This window comes from Mustela erminea, chromosome 3, assembly GCF_009829155.1.
Source record: "Mustela erminea isolate mMusErm1 chromosome 3, mMusErm1.Pri, whole genome shotgun sequence".
NCBI lineage: Eukaryota > Metazoa > Chordata > Mammalia > Carnivora > Mustelidae > Mustela > Mustela erminea.
In genome coordinates this window covers 164,187,930-164,207,435 of record NC_045616.1, presented here as the reverse complement: position 1 = coordinate 164,207,435, position 19,506 = coordinate 164,187,930, and the positions used below count along the sequence as shown (strand labels likewise).

The 19,506-nt window shown below is 58.3% G+C and overlaps 1 protein-coding gene across 2 annotated transcripts; it reads left to right on the top strand.

Annotated features, from left to right (window-relative positions):
* The first annotated feature begins 415 nt into the window (after window positions 1–415).
* Window positions 416–19,259, top strand: PDCD6 (programmed cell death 6). Of its 2 annotated transcripts, none has more exons than XM_032337875.1 (6): window positions 416–603; window positions 1,413–1,474; window positions 9,527–9,571; window positions 10,701–10,853; window positions 15,798–15,907; window positions 18,686–19,259. In XM_032337875.1, exons 1-6 carry the CDS (start codon window positions 509–511, stop codon window positions 18,782–18,784), a joined length of 564 nt encoding a protein of 187 aa, XP_032193766.1. In that variant the 5' UTR covers window positions 416–508; the 3' UTR covers window positions 18,785–19,259. The 2 variants fall into 2 exon arrangements, with proteins under 2 accessions (XP_032193766.1, XP_032193765.1); XM_032337874.1 differs by having other exon boundaries at window positions 419–603; window positions 10,701–10,859.
* The last annotated feature ends 247 nt before the right edge of the window (window positions 19,260–19,506 follow it).

Sequence of the window (19,506 nt, the reverse complement as noted above, 5' to 3'; positions counted from 1 at the left end):
TTGCGGAGGGGGACTCCGAAACGCTCCGAGTCCTCGCGGGCGCGGGGGCCCTCGTCTCCCCGACGGCGGCCAGCGGGCGGCCGGCGCGTGCTCGGGGGCGCCCCCCGCGGGACCCTCCGCCGCCGTACCCCGGCCCCGAGGGCCGCTCGGACGCCGCAGGGGCTCCCCAGCGGGCCGGGCCGCGGGTGAGGGGCCGCACATTGTTCCCTCCGGCCACGCTCGCCCCCAGGGCTTTCTGGCGCAAGAACTAAACCCGGCGGAGGGCAGCGCCCTCCGCACTCAGGCCCGGGAGTCCGCGAGTCTGGAGGCGGGCGCTGCGCGCACGCGCACAGCCGCGGCCCCGGCGTCGCCTAGCAACCGGCCGGAGGCGCCCGTGGGGAGACGCCGCCTTCCGGTGCCCCCGGAAGTGACGTAAGCGCCGGGCCCCGCCCCGCGGAGGCGGAAGTGGAGCCGCCCCCGGCCTGCCTGCGTGCCCGGGGAGCCTCAGCCCAGCGGAGCGCCTGGCTCCATGGCCGCCTACTCCTACCGCCCGGGCCCCGGGGCCGGCCCGCCTGCAGGCGCGGCGCTGCCGGACCAGAGCTTCTTGTGGAACGTCTTCCAGAGGTGAGGCCCGGAGCCCCCGCGCGCTTGCGGGGCTCCCTGGCCTGCGCGCCTCCGTCCCCGGCCTCCTTCCCGGTTTCCTCCCCGGCCTCCCCCGGCCGCCCATCCATCGCCCCGGCCTTCTCCCCGGCCCCCGGGGATCTCTCCCCGGCCTCCCGCCCCCACCCCGCGCCTCCCTCCCGCCGGGGCCTGCGGAGGCGCCTCCGTCGCGCGGGGGTCGCGGCCCCCACCCCTCGCCCCTCGCTGCCAGGAGCCCGCGGCTGAGGGGCTGCTCCGGGAGGGTCTCGGGGACGCCGGCGGGAGGCGGACGGAGACGCAGACGCGGCAGCGACGGTTTCGGCGGCGCCTTCGTCCGGGGTCGCCGTCCGCGGGAGCCTCGAACGACTCGCGGCCGGGGAGGGCTTGTCTGGGGCGGGAGAGAAGCTGGCGTGGGCGGACGTCGGGCCGCCCCGGACCACCGAGGAGCAAGGCCCGGAAGTGTGAGGAGGGAGGCGATGGTTCTCCTGGGGAGACGCGGGGGCCGGGGGCCGGGGCACCCGTGGCCCGCGCACCCGTGGCCGGGGCACCCGTGGCCGCGCACCCGTGGCCGGAGCACCCGTGGCCGGAGCACCCGTGGCCGCGCACCCGTGGCCGCGGACGGCCCGGGACGGAGCAGGCGCCCGACCTTCCGTGGTTCCGCAGCAGAAGGCGGGGGTGAGCCCGGGGCACGGTCCGCGGGAAGGAGCTGCCTCGGCCGAGCGGGGTTGGCGCGGTTAAGTGCGGGCGCCGGCCCTGCGCCCTCGGCCCCCGGCTAACCGGCCTCGGCTTTGCAGGGTCGACAAGGACCGGAGCGGGGTCATCTCGGACAGCGAGCTGCAGCAGGCGCTCTCCAACGGTGAGTGGGGCCGCGGGCCGGGCTTCTGCCGAGCGCGGGGCCTGAGCGCCCGAGCGAGTCCCTTCTTCTCCGAGTGCGGGCAGTGATTCCGGCCTGTGCCCCTGCGCGGCGCGGCGGCTCTGCGGAGCGTCTCCCCAGGCGCCTCCGCCTCCAGGTGCTTCGCTGCGCCGGGACTCGTGCGGGAAGCACTTCGGGCGCGGGTTTCAGGCAAGGTCGGCGCTTGGCTCTGTACCGCGGACCCACCTCTGGTGCCTGGAAGATCACGGCGGTTCTCAGCGGGTCCGTCTTCGTGACCCCTCTGGAGAGGCTCATCAGGCTGCTGGGGCACCATGGGGAAGACATGGGTCGCTGGAGGCGTGGCGCTGGCAGTGGGATGGTGGGAAGCTGGTCTCACCCCTGGGGGAAACGAGGTGTCCAGACGGGGATCCGGACCGTAGCTCTGGGGTGGAGTGGTGGGCGCTGGTTTCCGCCGGTTCCCCCCGCAGGGCCTGTCTGAGAACTTGGACTTCATCGGATACCCGCCGGGTTGCCCTATTTGAAGACCCCTCCGGTGCCACTGTCTTTTCTGGGTCCTGGATTTGTAGCTTGTCGTTCCAGAGGCCGTTTAGGGTAGAAAGGGGATTGGTTCTGAGGTGTCGTAAGAGTCATTTCCGTGAGCGGGAGGCAGGTTGATGTTGTAGGGAGAGTGAGCACGCGGGCGCGGCCTCCCGGTGCTGGATACGGGGCTCAAGGAGGACGCTCACCCTTGCAGGCACACTCAGGGCCCCTGGGCTCGGCCTCTGTTGCCTCGTGATTTGTGGGAAGTGCAGGATTTGCATCCGCAGGTTCCTATGGGTGAAGAGCGGCGGGTGCTCCTGCCTTCCGCTCCCGGGGTCTCACCTGCGGCCGCAGGTACCTGGCGTGTGACTTCACACGTGTTTATGTAGCCGCGCTCAGGAAGCTGAGAAATCTCTTCACTCTTGCTTTGGTGACTGCCTTCTCCAGTCTTCTCCATCTTTGTGTCTCCAGGGCTTCAGTTACACTCAGAGGAGTAGAAGGCAGGGTTACCAGAAAGATGTCAAAACAAGCTGGAACCCAGCAGGCTCCGACCTGGCAAATGTGGCTTAAAACTTTCTAAGTGTTGGGGCGCCTCCGTGGCTCAGTCGTTGAGCGTCTGCCTTTGGCTCAGGTCAGGATCCCAGGGTCCTGCGATCGAGCCCTTGCGTGGGGCTCCCTGCTCTGCGGGAACCTGCTTCTTCTCCCTCTCCCATTCCCCCTGCTTCTGTTCCATGTGTGTGTGTGTGTGTGTGTGTGTGTGTGTTTCTCTCTCGCTCGCTCCTTGTCAAATAAATAAATAAAATCTTAAAAAAAATATTTTCTAAGTGTGGGTGCCTGGGTGTGTCAGTCGGTTAAATGTCCGACTCTTGATTTCGGCTGAGGTCATGATCTCAGAGCGGTGAGGTCGAGCCCCCCCACCCCCACAAGTGTGCGCGCTCTCTCTTTCTCTCTCAGAAAACAAAAAAATACTCGAACCGTTGACCAAACGGATGTCTTCACGTCCTACATTAAAGAGGGCGGACCCTGCACTGAGAGTGCCCTCAGGGTCACGCGTCACTGAGTTCTCCATGACCCATTTGGACATTCTTTTGTCTGTCCGCTTGAAGTTCTGAGAGCACCACCGGCTTTGGGGTTGTGTGAAACCTCCACTGGGGTGATGGTCACACTCTGACCTCATTGGCCTGATGTGTCCACCCCGGGGGTTCCTGTCTGGATTTCAGTCCTGGCTCTGCCAGTTCTAGGAATATGACCTTGGGCAAGGACTTGACCTTTCTGGGTGGGGGTTGGAGAAAAAGCGCGCAGAGTCCTTGGTACAGCGCCTGGCACGTAGCAGGGTTCAGTGTGGTCAGCTAAGCATGTAGTCCTGACTGGCCTGTGACCGCAGGAAGCCAGCTCCAGGGGTGGTGGTGACGGTAGTTCCACTTACTAAGCGCCCATTGAGGTGGGCCCTTTGCTGGGCACTGGACAGACCTCGTCTCGGGTCAGCATTGCTGTTGGAGCCCTCGGGTGTGGAGTCTGACCTGTCGGGTCAGGCTCCTGGGTTTTCGCTCGAGCGTGTCGGTGCTGCTCTTAGTTCTTCCGCTGGTGGAGAAAGCGGCTGGGTCACCATCAGAACGTCCTCTTGAGCTCGGCTCCTACTAAATATCCCCCAGGAACCTGTTTGAAAGAGGGAATGTTAACAGTCGCCAAGAGGATGTTTCGTTCACCGGTGCTGAGATACTTGGCAGTCAGCGCCTGGTTAACGCCACCGGCAAGTGGGTCGGACTGTCTCAGTGGGCTCTGCAGACGCCTGTGTCGAGGGGCCCGGTGGGACTCCCTCGGCTGTTGCTGGAGGCGTGTGAGAGCTGGCCGGAAGCAGGTGGCCGCGCTAACCTGAGCGGGAGGCCGCGCCGCAGCCAGCACGCCCTCTGCCCGGGACGCGGCCGTCTCGCTTCTGCCGGGGAGCAGAGGCCTCTCCTGTTCCAGGCATCATGGTGGCCGTTTTGACGTGTTTTGTTTCTGTATCTTACTGACCCTGAATCCTTTAACCAATTACATTTTCCTCTTCAGATTAGCCGCTGAAAAATTGAAATTGGTGGCTTGCCACTGTATAGAGGTTTGAGAGGTCAGTTTTACCGACCTGGTCTTGGAGCTCTTCGCTTCTTACCCTCCTCCTTCTCTCCCCGTCCAGCGTGATTACAGTTTCCTTCAGTTCGCTCTGCTTTATAAATTTCATCATGTTCTTTCTGCAGTAAAGCGACTTATCAGTGCTGCCGATTCACGGAGCCGGTGGTAGTGTTGTTGGCCCCGTTACTCCTTCTGGCTCTCGAGATCTAGACGCAGACGTGTGTTGCTGGCACCCTCGGCCCTTCCGCTCGCGTTGGGCTGGGGCTGGCTTCTCCCAGGCTCTGAGCGCGCTGAGCCCCAGTGTCTTCCCACCTGTGTCCATGGGGTGTCTACCCCTTGCGTGGGTTCTGTACTTCCTCCGCGCAGAGGGCCTGCCTTTTGTTGCTGTGAACTGGAGCCGTGTCCGTCCTGAGTTCCAGATTTTCTGCCCGGAGGCATGTGCCTGCCCCTGCTGCTGAACCGCTGTGGCATTGTGCCTTGTCCTTGACACTCTGCGGTCTGCTCCGTGCGGCCACCGCTGTAGCTGCCTCTGGCCACTAGACTGTCCGCTTCCTGACGGAAGGCCAGGCCGGGCTCCTGTGTGCAGGCGTGGTCTGTGCGCAGAAACCAGCCGGCCGCCAGGTGGGCCCGTCTTTGTCCTCTTCACTCCGGGGGCTGATGCAGCTGACGGTATTTTGACTTCGGATTTTTCTCCCAGGAATGGGCTTCTGTTTTCGTATTAGCCCTGGAATACTAGGCTATTCCAGGACGTTGCTTTACTTAGCTTGTTACTGGTGGCAAAACTGAAGTTCAGACTTGCATGGTTTCTCACTTGAATTAAGTCTGTGCTTGTGTGCTCTCTGCTGAAATGTAGGTGAAACCGCCCCGAAAGGGTCCTTGTGGGTCCCATACACTGAGTCCTTTATAAGACTTGTTTCACAGGAAAGCTTCTGAAACTGCTCTCGGGGGTGTGTGGTTAACGGGTATGAAGAAAGACAGAAGAAGACTGTTCTCTTGCCTTCTGTTGGAAGGACATAAACTATCTCAGTTTGGTACCTTTTTTTTTTTTTTTAAACCTTGCATGCTCTTTTTTGGAATTGCAGGAATTTAATTTTGCTAAAGCTTCTTTTTTTGTCCTTCTGCAGGTTTGCCTTCATATAACCTATGCAGGTACTTTTGTGGAGACATTTTTTATACCTGTACTTTGAAAGATAACAGTTCATATATTGTTGTTAAGATATTTTTATCAGAATAGAGTTCCAGCTGTCCTGGGGATTCTGTATTAAGAAATGAAGGGAAATCAGACCATGTAAGCCGACGGTTCCCGGCAGACCGGCCTTCCGGTCCCGTCACCGCTCCCGCCCCACAAGCCCGGTGTTGTGGCCGAGGGTGTTCGCTGCTGCGCGTGCTGCTGGGGTGGTTAAGGATGCCCGCTCAGCTCCCTTCTGCCTGCGCGTGGGGAAGGGCCGCTCAGCAGGCCCCCGTTGTTCACAGCCTGCTGCTCCCCAGGAGGGACTGGGAGGGCTGGCTGCGTCCTGGACGCGCAGGCTGAGAAGCGTGTTTTGTCCACCCGCGGCCTGGAGCTGTGCGACAGCCACTTGCCCGGGAGTCGGCACTGACCGTCTGACTCACGGCAAACACCTGCTTTCCCTCTGGGTCTCTGGAGCTTCCATGAGGGACTCCCATGAGAGAGCCTGGACTCCAGACACGGGAGCTTCCCTGGTGGCCGTGACTGGGTGTTTGTCCTTAAAACTCGGAGCTGACGGAGGAAGCACATCCTGGACAGCACTGGTGACCACGGGACTCCTGGTGCCTTTTCCCTGTGGAGTTGACTGTCCTTTCTCTGTGACAGCCCGAGCGCCGGGGTCTTCGTGAGTCATGGAGCTGAGGGCGTTCTCGACGCCGAGGACAGCCTGACCGGTCTGCTGTCTCCGGAAACACGCCCCGCCGGACTTCTAGATGGAAACCAGAGAGAGTTAGGATTTGGTGGACTTGGCTTTGCTGACAGGTTACTCTGTAACCTTGGGTGCATTGCACTTCTGGCCCCAGTTTCTTTGGGTGTAAAGACCGGAAGACTGGAAGTCTAGATCCTTTTCCCCCTTGAGCCAAGCCCCAGCCCACCGGATCCCGCATCTGCCTGGTACAGAACCGGGAGGCAGTGTGTCCGCCCGGACTGAGCTTACGGTGTTTCACTAATCGTCCCTTAGATTGTGTCTCATTTTCATTAATGTAAATACTGTAGTGATTTGACCCCAGATTTCATAGAGCCAGTTTCTAGAGCTAACGTGTATCATATCAAGGGTATGGGCATCTTTAATGCTGACGGTCAGGATTTAGATTGCTTTTCGGAAAGGCCATATTTCTGGTGGTGCTCTTTGAAGCTGTAGTTGAAGAAAACTGGAGAAGTGTGGAGTTTTGCTGAACCAGAATCTTGCAGATTCTGTGCACCAAGTGCCAGTGCCAGTGCCCAAGCCTGCAGCCCTTGCCTCACCTCTTGGCAGAAAAGCCCAGCAAGGCTGGGAGTTCCTGGTCTGATGAAGTGAAGTGGAAAGACATCACCAGTGATGACGTTCTAAAAAAGTCTGATCTTTATTTTTTATTTATTTTAAAATTTTATTTATTTACTTATTTATTTATTTGTCCCGAAAGATTTCACGTAGTTCGGTATCTCGGTTGTGGAAATGTTGGGTGTCAGGAGTCGTAACCCTCAGCCACTCACTGAACCCATTGTTTACGCTTGTGGTTAACAGGACATAATTTCAAGAAAAGCTCTTTGGAGGGTGGAAAGACTGCATCATCACAGAGCGGAATGGGCTTTTCCCTGGAGAGTGGGGAGTCCGGAGTCGTTTGTGTGCTTGAGGGTAAAGAGGGGCAGCGGTCGTGCTCTCTGTGGGGACGGTCTCCTCCTCAGCAGCTACGGGTGGTTCCCCCGGTGGTCGCCATTCGCTTAGGGTCGCCCCGGAGAGCCGCGGCACCGTTCTCAGGGCGTGGGCGAAAACCGTGCACGAGGTTTACACGGACAGTCAGGCCTCTGTTTGCTTTAGCTCTCTGAGATGAAATTAAAGCAGGACTTGTAGGTACAGCGATCACGTATTCCTGAGTAGAAATCTGACGAGAACTTTCTCCAAACGAGCGGTTCTGACATCCAGCCATGTTTGTGTCAGGGAAGAGCAGGCAGGAATGTTTGAAACCAGGGATGGTCCAGAAAATCCAGGCTGGAGGGTCACTGGGGGTGTCGGGCTTGTGGAGAACGTCTCCGTGTGTAGTGTGCCCTGTTCTCAGGGAGCCGTGCTTTCTTCCAGAAGACTCTTCTCCAGACGACTCGGGTTCCCCGGCTGACTCAGGCGCGTCTGAGGCGCACTGCACGGGACACGACACGTCCCCACGCTGCGGTACATCCGCGTCACTGCGAGTCGTCGGGCTCCCATGAGAACGGGCCGCAGGACCTGCGCGTGATAGCCAGTCCTTAACTGTTGGCTCTTGTCACCCCCTGGTTTCCCTGGAGAGTCCAGCCCTGGTGGGTGACAGGAAGGGTGCGCGGAGGAGCCGGCCTCCACGAGCCTCGCCCGGCAGCCCTGCAGCACACCTGTGGGTGTCGTGCCAGAGGGCAGCCTCTCGGCGTCCTGACGCGGCGCGGGGTGACCTGCGGCTCTCCTGAGCCCGGGACCCCTGCCGTCCTCGGAATCCTCCGGCGCGGGCGCCGGCCGCCCTGGGTCACCTCAGGGATGCCCCCTCTCTGGGCGCTCCCGCAGGCTGTCGAGGTGGCACCGGGCCCTCAGCACCACGCGCTCGGGTCTGCGCGGTACTGGACTGGGGCGCTTGTGTCGCTTTTGTTCAAACGTCTCCAGCCACGGCGTTCGCAGACACGGCCCCGGAGGCCTCTGCTCACGGTCGGGCGGGCTGCGGGGCCTCCCTCACTTCCCCTCGCGGAGGGCTTGGCAGCCTGTGTCGGGCGGAGGGGAGACCGGGGTGCAGGGCCAGGGAGAGCCTCCAGCGGGTGCCCCGGGCTCCTGGGGCTTCCAGTCAGTGCCGGGCTGTGTCCTGCGGAGTCTTGGTTCGGTGCTCGCAGGGCCCGGTGGGAAGGAGCGACAAGCAAACAGCGAAGGGGCCCTCCGTGCTCCAGGTTTCCCGCCCGTCGGGTTGTGTCATGGTGACGGCTGTCCCGGGAGCCTCACATGCGGGCCGGTGCCCCCGCAAGCTGCACAGCCGGCGTGAGCCTGCGGTCGCCGCTCCTCCCCTAGGGTGTGCTGGGCGCGGCGCGGGGGTGGCCCTGCCCTCGGGGACAGCCGTCCTCACTAGGTGCCTGTGTCTCCGGCACCGGCAGAGCCGCCGGATTCGGATTCAGCGGGGGCGCTCGGGGACGGTCCGGGGGCCACGGCGCTCCTGCGGCTGGCGGGGAGCCGAGGGGTGCGCGCGCGCTGGGAGGCACATTCGAGGAGCAGAGAAGCCCCGAGGGGAGCGGGCTCGGCCGGGGCGCCCCGCAGACCCGCCCGCCTGCTCCCGGGGAGGCCGGGCGCCGGAGCCTGAGGAGCTTCACGTGCGGCCAGGGGATGCGTCTGTGTCGGGGCGCGGGGAGGGCGCGCGAAGACGGTCCCATACGTAGAAGGAAACGGGAGCGTCCACGGGTGGGTGTGGGGAGAGACGCTGCTTGCCCTCCACGTTAAAAATACTTCTGTACTTTGTTTCTAGTGGGTCTGGAAATTGATGGTATGAATCGCTCAGAAAACAGGTTTGGGGGCATAAAGGCATCTGCTGAACATTTCGTAGTCCGTCGGCACGCGGTCCTGTCAGACGCAGCAGGCCCCTCGCTACAGGCACCTGGCGACGTCTCCGCTGTCCCGCTGTCGGCGGACGCCACGTGCTCAGGCTGTAGTTCAGGAGACCGTTTTTAAGGCCTTGTTTTATGGTGGGGTCTTGTGAAACCTGCTCACCTACCTGCCGGCCGCGGTCCTGGAAGACAGAGCGCGTGTTCAAGTGCAGTAAAACCGGGGCGCCTGGGGGGCTTGGTCGTTTGTGTCCGACGCTTGAGCTCAGCTCCGGTCTTGATCTTCAGGGTCGCGAGTTCAGGCCCCTTGTTGGGATCCACGCTGGAAAAAAAAAATACTGTACAACCGGGTCTTGTTTATGTAGCGAACAAAAGCGAGCTTCTGGCCTCACATCCTTACCAGCAGCGCTGCGTGTACGTCTGCTGGGGCCTGAGGGACGCCTGCACAGCGCCGATGGGACGCCGGCGACGACATGCTCACAGCCCCCAGTGGTCACGGCGACCAGAAACGTCCCCTGGGACAGTGTCCCTGCTGAGAACCGTGGTGCCCAGGTCTCCCTGAGTAGCGGGTGACTGTCGGTCGCTGCTGCTGTTCCAGATGGGGATCTTAGAGATTGCTGGGAAAACGGTTTCCGCTGACTGTCTTTCCTGTCATTTATTTTCAGGCACGTGGACTCCGTTTAACCCCGTGACTGTCCGGTCAATCATCTGTAAGTAAAGGTGCAGGCAGACCCCTGTCCTGCCGTGGCCCCTTGCCCTGCCCTCCCAGCCGAGCACTTGAGCTGGAGCTCCCGGTTCTGAAGGGTCCGTGTTCACGCAGCACCAGCGCACGTCACACGCCGTCCCTGTCTGGCACGGTGGTTGACTGGCGGAAACAGCGGTGCTCAGTTTCCGACCGGAGCTTTCCCTTATGTGAGCCTCTGCTGAGTGACGGTGTGCTTCTGAGCAGCCGAGCCGCTCCTGTTTCGTTCTTCTGCTCCCCACGTGTGAAGAGAGACCAAGTGATTTGTCGTTTTCTTGGTCGCAGGAGTACCGATGGAGTTTTTACATATGTTAAGCCATTTTGCCATTATATGTCAATGCGGCTACGGGTTCTTTCATATTTGGACCTGGTTTAGGCTCGTTTTTTTTAATTTTTCAAAATGTATTTATTTCTGTACGTGTATGTGTATGTGTTTGGGAGAGAGTGAGAAGGGGAGACGGAGACTCCCTGCCAGGCGCGGAGCCCAGCACGGCCGGATCCCACGGCCCTGAGATCGTGACCCGGCCTGAAGTCTGGAGTCGGAGGCTTAACCGACTGAGCCGTCCAGGCGCCCCTAGGGTGATCTTTTTAATGAAAAGGGGGTCCTACTGAAAAAAACCAAGAATGTAAAGCCAGTGGAGTCCTTTTCTCGGTGGCGTGGGCCTGCACGGGCGGTGGTAGGTCCTCTTGGAGAGGGAAGGAGCTGAGCAAGGTGCTGGGAGGGCAGAGCCTCCCGCTTGGCTCCGGAGCTCCAGTCCCTCTGACAAAGCAAGAGCGCCCTCCGCATCGCGTGTCGGGGGAGGCTACTTCCCTGTCGAGCATTTGGTGTCTCCGGGCTCCTCCACTATGTTCCTCTTGACCGTGTGCCTCGCCGCTATGCGACGCGAGCTGGGGGCTGCGGCTGGGTAACCACCTGGCAGAGGAGGCCCAGCCCTCCCGTTGGGCCGGGGAGTGTTCTGAGCAGCACGCGGGCATCCGCCGGCTGAGCACGGGCTGGCTCCACCGAAGCGCGGGGGAGGCCGTGTGGGCACTGAGCCCCTGCCCACCAACCTGGAGAGGCGGCGGCTGCGAACCACTCACGTTCCTTTCTGTCTCAGCCATGTTTGACCGGGAGAACAAGGCCGGCGTGAACTTCACTGAGTTCACGGGCGTCTGGAAGTACATCACAGATTGGCAGAACGTCTTCCGCACCTATGACAGGGACAACTCCGGGATGATCGACAGGAACGAGCTCAAGCAAGCGCTCTCAGGTTTTGGTAATTCACTTATCTCGATTGTGTAGCGGATTCCATTTTGGAGGTCATTTGGTGCCATTACTGGTTTTGTACCTGGTTCAGTTTACTGATTTTTTTTTTTAAAGTGGGGCGGGGCAGAGGGCGAGGGAGAAAGAAACTCTAATGCAGGCTCCATGCCCAGTGCGGAGACTGACTTGGGATCTGGCCCACCGCCCTGAGATCCTGACCAGAGCTGAAATCCAGAGTCGGATGCTCAACCCACTGAGCCACCCAGGCTCCCCTCGATTTACTGGTTTTTTTAACTAGGAAATTTTTGTTGACATTCAGATTTATACTTTGATATTGTTTTTATCATGAAGGCTTATATTTGACATGGAGACCGTATGTGCTTTTTTCCCCATCCAAAATGAGATACGGGCTATGCAATCATCTATCGTTTGTGAAATGGCGTGATGGGACACGTGCATTGAGAATGCGGTGGCTTTGGAAACAGTTTCACGTGAATAAGTGACAGTAAACTCAGGCAGCTTATTTGTGACACGTCACGAGACACGGCAAGACCGTCTGTACGTGTGAGACATGACTCCGTAAGCAGCAGTGCCAGCTGCTGCCTCGGGCGTTGGTGGGCGTGCCAGCTCCCGTTCTCAAGTGCATGTGCCCCCGCGTGTGCCGTGTCACCAGCAGTGTCTGCACAGCCTTTCCCGAGTGTGTCAGCTGGCCTCTGATGCTGGTGCAGGGTCTGAGAGGAGGCCGGGGTTCTCTGTGTGGAGAGGAAGCGGACTTGGAGGACTTGTCCAAGGCTTGTGGGAATTACACCCCAGTTCTGGCATGTTTGGGATGATCTCACTCTGCACCCCTTTACCGGGGCCCTGTTACAAAACTCCTGCTACATTTTGTTTAAAGACTGCTTAGGAATACCTTTTAGAAAAAACCAGGCAAATTAGTTTATAGGGTCCTATTTTTTTCTGTAACGTACTACATTGTTATTATAATGTACTAATGAACTTCTAGGTATTTTGAGTTTTAATAATACGAAGTACGTCTTAGTTCTTCTTTTTTTTTTTTTAAAGATTTTATTTATTTATTTGACAGAGAGAGAGATCACAAATAGGCAGAGAGACAGACAGAGAGAGATGAGGAAGCAGGGTCCCTGCTGAGCAGAGAGCCCAATGCGGGACTCGACCCCAGGCCCCTGGGATCATGACCCGAGCCGAAGGCAGAGGCCCAACCCACTGAGCCACCCAGGCGCCCCCGTCTTAGTTCTTCTGTTAACGCGTTGTAACTTCTGCCCTTCTCCCATTTCTCCGTGGGGCACGCACTCTCTTTCTCTTCCTTTCCTGCCTCAGGAATCCTCTGGTGTTCAGGGAGCCGCTCTGGCGCTCCATAGGAAGCTCGTGTTCCCACATCACACACTAGCTGGGGGTCAGGGTTAGGGCAGGACTTGACCTCAGGTTCTCTGCGCTGGGACTGGGAACGCAGCTGACTTTGCTCTGCCCTTAGGCTGGGGGACGATAGGCTGGACAGAAGGGCCGGAAGGAGCTGGAGGCCTGGCCGGGCTGAGGACAGCTTGGGAGGAAGCTGGGTCCTGTGAATTACACCAGATAAGTGACCTCAGGTTTCAGGGAACACGGATGGCACTAACGTTGTCAGGCCCAGAGGCCTCTCTTTCCTTTGTGCCAGTGGCCCTCTGGGTCCTTAGAGCTCATGGCGGGAGCTCTGAGGTGGGCAGTGCCCCGGCCTCTCTGGCTTCCTGAGTCCCTGCTGCGGCTTCAGGGTCATGGAGGTCATGGGGCAGTCCCTTTGGTCAGGAGATGGCCAGCCTCCCTGGGCTGGTTGACGCGGGCTCTTCCCCGACTTCCAGATGTTTTCTGGAGAACGTAAATACTCTGCTACCGCATTCCACCCGTTCTAACCAGTTTCTTCCTGGGACTGGTTCTTGGTCTCTGAGGCCTTCCGCCAAGAAGGGACATTGTTATCCTTTCCATGTTAGTAAAGGGAGCGGATTTTCAGTAGGAACTGAAGTGAAGATTCCTGCTCAGCCCTGGCGCACCGGGTGACTCTCCCAGGCCACACGCTGGCTGCGGGAGCTCCCGTATCCCTTCTCTAAACTCAGGGCGCGGAGGCACCGTGCGCCAGGTGCAGAGAGCCGAAGGAAGGAAGCGCGTGAGGAGTTTGCCCCCACGCAGCGCAGTCCCCGCTGTGGGGAAGGTGAGGCACGGGCAGCCCCCCTCGCCAGGCCAGCTCGGTGTGTTCTGATGGAAACGTTACCAGAGTGGATGGCCCTCCCTCCAGCCGCCCCGCCTCGCAGCCGTTCACGGCTCGGTGCTCCATTTGCTTTGTCCTCCGTCGCGGGCCAAGGAGTGCGAGGCCCGTGCGGTGTCACCCCAACACGCTTTACTCGCGTCCCTGCCGTGTGTGGTCGTTTGCCCGCCACATCAGTGCCTCGGACCCACCTTAAAAATGAGCAGTCCGTTTGCACCAGGGTCCCAGCAGTTCCGCGGGCAGCCCCGGCCTTTTCATGCCGTCGGCTGGGTATAGACGTGGGCTGATGCCCCGTTCCAGGTCTGCCCCTTGCTGCAGTCTCTGTGCCCTGCAGAGAGGTCACTGGTTAGCGTCCAGGCTTGGGAAGGTGTGTCGTCATTTCGGGGTGCTGGGAGCAGGTGGTTGGTGACTCGTGGGATCATCTGGGCAGCTCTGATATCTCCCCTTCCTGTGCTTGTTAGTTGTCAGGAGAGAACCTTGCTCTTCCAAGCTCAGGGTGTGGCCCTGTGCCTGCATGTCCAGGCTGACAGGGCCAATCCCGACCGGGGTCACAGGCTGGGGGAGCAGCGTATGGGGGGCACTGCTTTTTTTTTTTTTTTTTTTTCCATTTAACTGAAGCGCAGTTGACGTAAGTTAGTCTCAGCCCTGGCTGCGGCTTGTGCAGGTGCCGTCTGTCACCGTACAGTGCTCCCACAGCGTTACGCGTCTGTCCCCTGTGCTGTGCTTTACCTCTGGACTTACTTCACAATCTGAAACTGGCACTTCTCAGTCCCCTTCAGCTGCTTCACCTGCTCCAGCCCTCTTCTCTGGCCACCGCTGGTTCGCTGCACTTACGGGTCTGGTTCTGTTTCGTGTGCTCGGTTTATTTTTAGATTCCGCACAGAAGTGAGATCCTCTGGTATTTGTCTCTCTTATTTCATTGAGCTAATGCACTCAGGTCTGTCCACACTGCTGCCAGCGGCAAGGTCTCAGTCCCTCAGTCCGTCGTCCCGCAGGCTGCTTCTGTACCCTGGCTGCTGGAGGCAGTGCTGCGGTGAACGAGGGGCGCAGATGCCTTTTCGAATCAGTGTGTTCGTTTTCTTGGGGTAGATCCCAGTAGCGGGATTACTGGATCACGTGCTGGCTCTGTTGCTAGCTTTCTGAAGAGTGCCCCTAGTGTGTCCCGGGGTGGCTGTGCCCATCTGGGTTCCCACCGTGCCTGGGGCTCTCTCTTCTCCACACTCTGGCCAGCACGTGGTGTTTCAGCCTTTCCGATCACAACCATTCCAACACGTGTAAGCCACCTTCTCAGGGCTCTGATGTACATTTCCAGAGGGCACCTCCTCTTAATTGATGAGGCTGATGTTTCACTTTCACTGATGGAAACTCGTAGAGAAGATTTTGCTTCTCATGTAAATGTCTCTCTTCCTCGTTCACTTTGCTGGTCTGACTTGTGTTGGTCTGGTTCTCGCTGCAGTGACACTGAGGACCAGGGGACTCGGAAGCTGATCCCAGGGATGATAGAAGTCGCTTCCGTGGTCTGCAGGGATTGTGGAGGTCCGTCCTGCAGGGTTAGGTCTGGGCCGGAAACGCCACGGCGAGGGCTGGTGTCTGCTCTCTCCACCCGGATGAGCTCCTCCCTTACCAGCCTGGGCCGCTTCCTCACCTGTCCACAGGGGACCCCTGTCCCAGACCTGCTCCTTTCTTTGTTTTGAGTCAGGGACCCTGTCTTCTCACTGGCAGGGGGGATGGATTTAGGTCACAGATGCACGGGGTTTGCTGACCACTCCGGAAGGGACTGTCCTGTGTGTGCATGTTTGAGTCTTTCTTAGAAAAGTAAGTATTTCTGCAATCATTAACTGTGTAATTCACTCAGATAATAGGTGTACATGTGTCCTCGCAAAGATTCCAACAGGATGGAAAAGCAGTAAAAATATTTTGGCCCCTGGATCTTGTCTCCTGAATAGTAAGGACACCACAGTCACACAGGTAGTGGGATTAGGAGGGAAGGAAGTAGGTGTCCTTATTTAGAGTGGCCCCAGGGGTGTCCCACAGGCGAGTGGCCGCTGTGTCCCTGTGTCTTCAGAACCACCTCCCTGCTGGAGACCTTTTCAGGACACTCAGTAAGTTGAAGGTGGAATCAGTGACTTTGTCATAACGTTCGATGGCCCTTGAGTGGTTGTGAACTTCGGGAGGCTGCCTGGCTCCTGGTATTTCCCTCCCAGATGTGCCTGCTGATTCCTAGAGGGGCGTGTGGGCCAGTGGGTCAGCTCCTTCCCTGAGTTTACATTGTGTTTATTTGGAAGCCTCCAGTGATACATTCTTTCCCATGTAAAATGAAACTATCTGTAAAACGAAAACTTCGCAAGGAAACCGCGCTGCCCTGCGGGATGGTTTTTGGGGTGCAGCGCTGTGGGGTGAGTATACGTGATGCAAACGAGTGAGCTCCCAGCTGTGACCTGCGGTGCTGGCCCCCGGGGAGCACTCCCCTTGCAGGAAGAGGGGGTGTCTTCCCGCTGGCCGTTCACGGGACTGCGGATGGGGGTGTGGTCCCAGAGGGCATGTGAACGAGTTTGCGCCTCGCGTCTCCCACCCCTGCCTCCGTCGTTTGTCGTCTGCTGCCGTCAGAGGCAGTGGGGCCTGTCGGAAGGAGGACGTGGGGGCTGATGGGAGCGTCCCCTCTCCTGGCCCCCCATTCATCCTCCTCCTCCTCTTCAGGGTACCGGCTGTCCGACCAGTTTCACGACATCCTCATTCGAAAGTTTGACAGACAAGGACGGGGGCAGATCGCCTTCGACGACTTCATCCAGGGCTGCATCGTCTTGCAGGTAACGGGGCTCCGTGGGGGCTCACCGTGCGCTGGCCAGTGCAGCAGGCGGGGCGCAGCCGCGGAAGCAGAGGGAGGGGGCAGAGTGCCGCTCTGCAGTCAGCAGTTGGAGGGACTGGTGTCTGCTGCCCGAGGGTTAGTCTTGGCGGCGGAGGAGCTGCTAGTCTGTTCAGGGGGCTGTGGCCAGTCGTGTTCTTCCTCCCGGTGGAAGTGCCGCTGACCCTTGAACGACGTACGGCCCAGCCACACATTCGTTCATAGGCAGACTTTCTCTGATAAGTATGGCATAGTGCCGAAAATGTGTTTTCCTTACAATTTTCTGAATAACGTTTTCTTTTCTCTAGCTTACTTTATTGTGAGAATACGTACGTAATACACATGACGTACAAAACAAGTGTTAATTGACTGTTAGTCCATTATTGATAAGGCTCCCAGTCAGCAGAAAGCTGTTAGTAGTTACATGGGTCTCAACTGCTCAGGGATCATCTCCCAACCCTGGGTCCAAGGTCCCTTCCGATGAGGTCACGTTTTCTAAATCGAGTGGGTTATTTGCATGTATACTCTGCTATCTTTGCTGTGTTTTCATTCCGAGGAAATGGGTCAGTTTTCCGTCGCGATGTTGACTGTGCCCTGCCTTTTTGTGTGAGGGGAGCTCCAAGGACGGGAGGTCGCGGGTCCCAGGGACCCCAGCACCACCATTTCCCTCCCGCAGTCTTGCTTCTGTACCTGCGGGAGCTTGGTGCACTTGCTGGCACGAGTGCCTCCAGAGACGAGGGCCGGGGTGGTGGAACCTGCGCCGCTGGGCCCACGCAGGCCCCCGCTCCTGTGTCGAGGCCGCGATCCAGGTTCCACAGAGTTAGGCTTAGAAATGCAGTGAACTGATAAGCTCTTTGCTGGCTTTCCAAGTTGTTATTATGACAGATTTTCATTGTGACAGATTTTTTAAAAAACAGACCGAAGTAGGACGGCCTGGTGTGCCCGTCCCTCAGACTCCGCAGCTACGTGCCGGTGGACAGTTTGATGTCCTCCCTCCGTGACCCGAACACCCCAGGCCCTTACTGTCCCACAGATTCCATCTTGTCAGCTTTCGAGTCCCGCAGAAATGTGAATAGCCTGAGATTTTTTAATACAATTTGGAATTCTGAGAAACTTCCTTGGGATTTTTTCCCATGAGAGTGAAAGTGAACTTTCTGTGGCCGGCTAAGTACTGTGAGTCTGGGATCGGCCCGGCCCTGCTGTTGAGGCCTCGCCGGAGAGCCAGCTCTGTTGACATCCGAGCTTCGGCTCCAGAAATGGGGAGAGCCTTGCCCGTCCCACCCCACCCCACTGGCAGTGGTGTCTGAACACTTGCGGAGAGCTGCAGCGTGGAGGTCGCGTTGCCTGCGTCGGAGGTGCTCTTGGGTTAGAGTTTTCATTTGTGGTTGTGTCCCGTGAGGAAACACCTGATCCTTACATTTCTTCTCCAGCCGAGGTCATCGAGTGTAGACTTTCGGTAACCGAGGTAAGGCGATCCGAGTCCCACGAGAAGTTTGCCTGGTGCCTGCGCACACCTCAAGGCCGAGGATCGGCCCCTCCAGGAGGGTGTCTGTCAGGCAGCAGCCACGGCCGTGGGGTTCCGTGCTGAGCCGGAGGCCTGCCTGCTGGTCCCTGGTCCACCCACCCTTCCCGAGTGACCCTCAACACAGGACAGAGAAAAGCTGCAGGCCACAATAAAACACCCTCAAAATATTTTCCTTCATCTGTCTTTTTCTACAAAAAGAAATGATTTTTTGCAAAAGAACATGAAATTCTGTAGAAAATAAAACTAAAGTGCGAAGAAGAATTGCCCGTCGCTCTTTCAGCCAGAGTTCCTGCCGCTGGCACCGCCGGGGAGTTCCCTGCCACCGGTGTTTTTGTAGTTGGTGCAGCTGGAGTGTCTCATGTGCGCTGGGGGGGCCGGGCTAACGCCCGAGCAGACGGTCGGCTGGGTCAGGCACCCCATCTCACCTGCCGGAGGGCCGGGCTCCAGCCTGCTCTCACCGTGAACTGGGCACTGTTTTCCGCTCCTGTCCTGAGGGATTGTATTCTGCTGCCTTTTGTCGCGAGGAGTCTCAGGCCTGCTGTGCTTGTCTGGTGCCCCTCACCTGGGGCGGCCCTCATCTGGCTGTCCCTGCTGCTGAGTGCAGGGTTCTTCCCTCTGCCCCTGACCTGCTGTGGGGGGATGGAGCTTGTGAACAGACTAAAGCAGAGCCTTCTGGATGGGTGGGGTGGCCAGGACGGACCCTGAGGCCGGTACTAGGAGACCCACCTCCCACGGTCTGTGTCTGGGCCTCTACCTGCTGCGTGTAAGGGAGGGGCCCAAGTCCGGGCTGGTTTCCCTGTGTCCTCGGTGGCAAGTGGCCAGAGCGGTGCTGAGCATTCGAGGAAGAGCCCCCATGAGGTTGGTCTTAGAGGAGGAAGGGAGGACCTCGGCTCAGCCCTGGACCACTTGGGAGACAGGACTGGGGCTGTGGCGTATCGTTGAGTTGGGGCTACAGCCCACCCCCTGACCTCTTACCCAGCTTCCCACGTTCGTCCTCCCTCCCCTGCTGTCCCACCAGGTCGCAGCGCCCTCCGTGATGGACAGGCCTGAGGGTGCTCAGGGTTACCCACTCGTGCCTCCCTGCCCAGCTCTCCATCGGGGCTGGGGGGGTCGGGAGACATGGGTGACTTTCGTTCCTAAACATCTTCTTGCTAGGTGCATTTCATTCGTTCTGTTTCATACATATCGCGGTCTAACTGCCTGTCGTCTCTCTCCCAGAGGCTGACCGATATATTCCGGCGCTACGATACGGATCAGGACGGCTGGATTCAGGTGTCCTATGAGCAGTATCTGTCCATGGTCTTCAGCATCGTATAACGCTGGCCTTTGCAGATCGCGGCGGGACTTGTGGAAGGAAGACTAAAAATGCCAAATCTCCCTTGAAGGAAACAGGACACAGATGCAGCAAGATACTGTTCTTCTTCCTTTAGATTTTATATAATTAACATTTGGGGGCCCGACTGTACATATGTGGATAAGCTGGGAAGGTTTTTGCAAATGTAACCATGGTTGTAATCATTATTCACATACAGACATTTGATTTGAGGCTGTTCAGCTGTGCCATGAGGTAAGATGCGATAATGTTTCAGGTATTCTGCATGCGAAAACTTCATCACAGTCTTTTCCAGATGGCTCCAGGTCTATAGGGGAAATACTGTCATTAGCCAATAGGAATTTAAAACTAATCCGGAATTGCACAAAGGCTTTCATGTGCCTTACATTTTTGAGACGGGGTTTATTGTATTTGTTTGAATATGCAGCATAAGCAATAAAGCAGATGCGCCCCTGTCCCGGTCTGCCTCAGACGCGCACACGTGGGAATCCTCTAGGTGCCCACCTGACTCCTCTGAAGGGAAACCCAAGGGTACGGTGTCCTTTGTCACAAGAGTTAGATTAAATTTCATGAAGACTTCTTTGAACGTAGAAACCCAGATTAGGTTTGGAAGTGGGTGGGTTTCTGCCATTTACGATGATCGAGGCCTGTCCTGCGATGACCTGTCAGTTGTGGTTTCCCAGCGTGAAGGTGGGGTGCGGGCAGC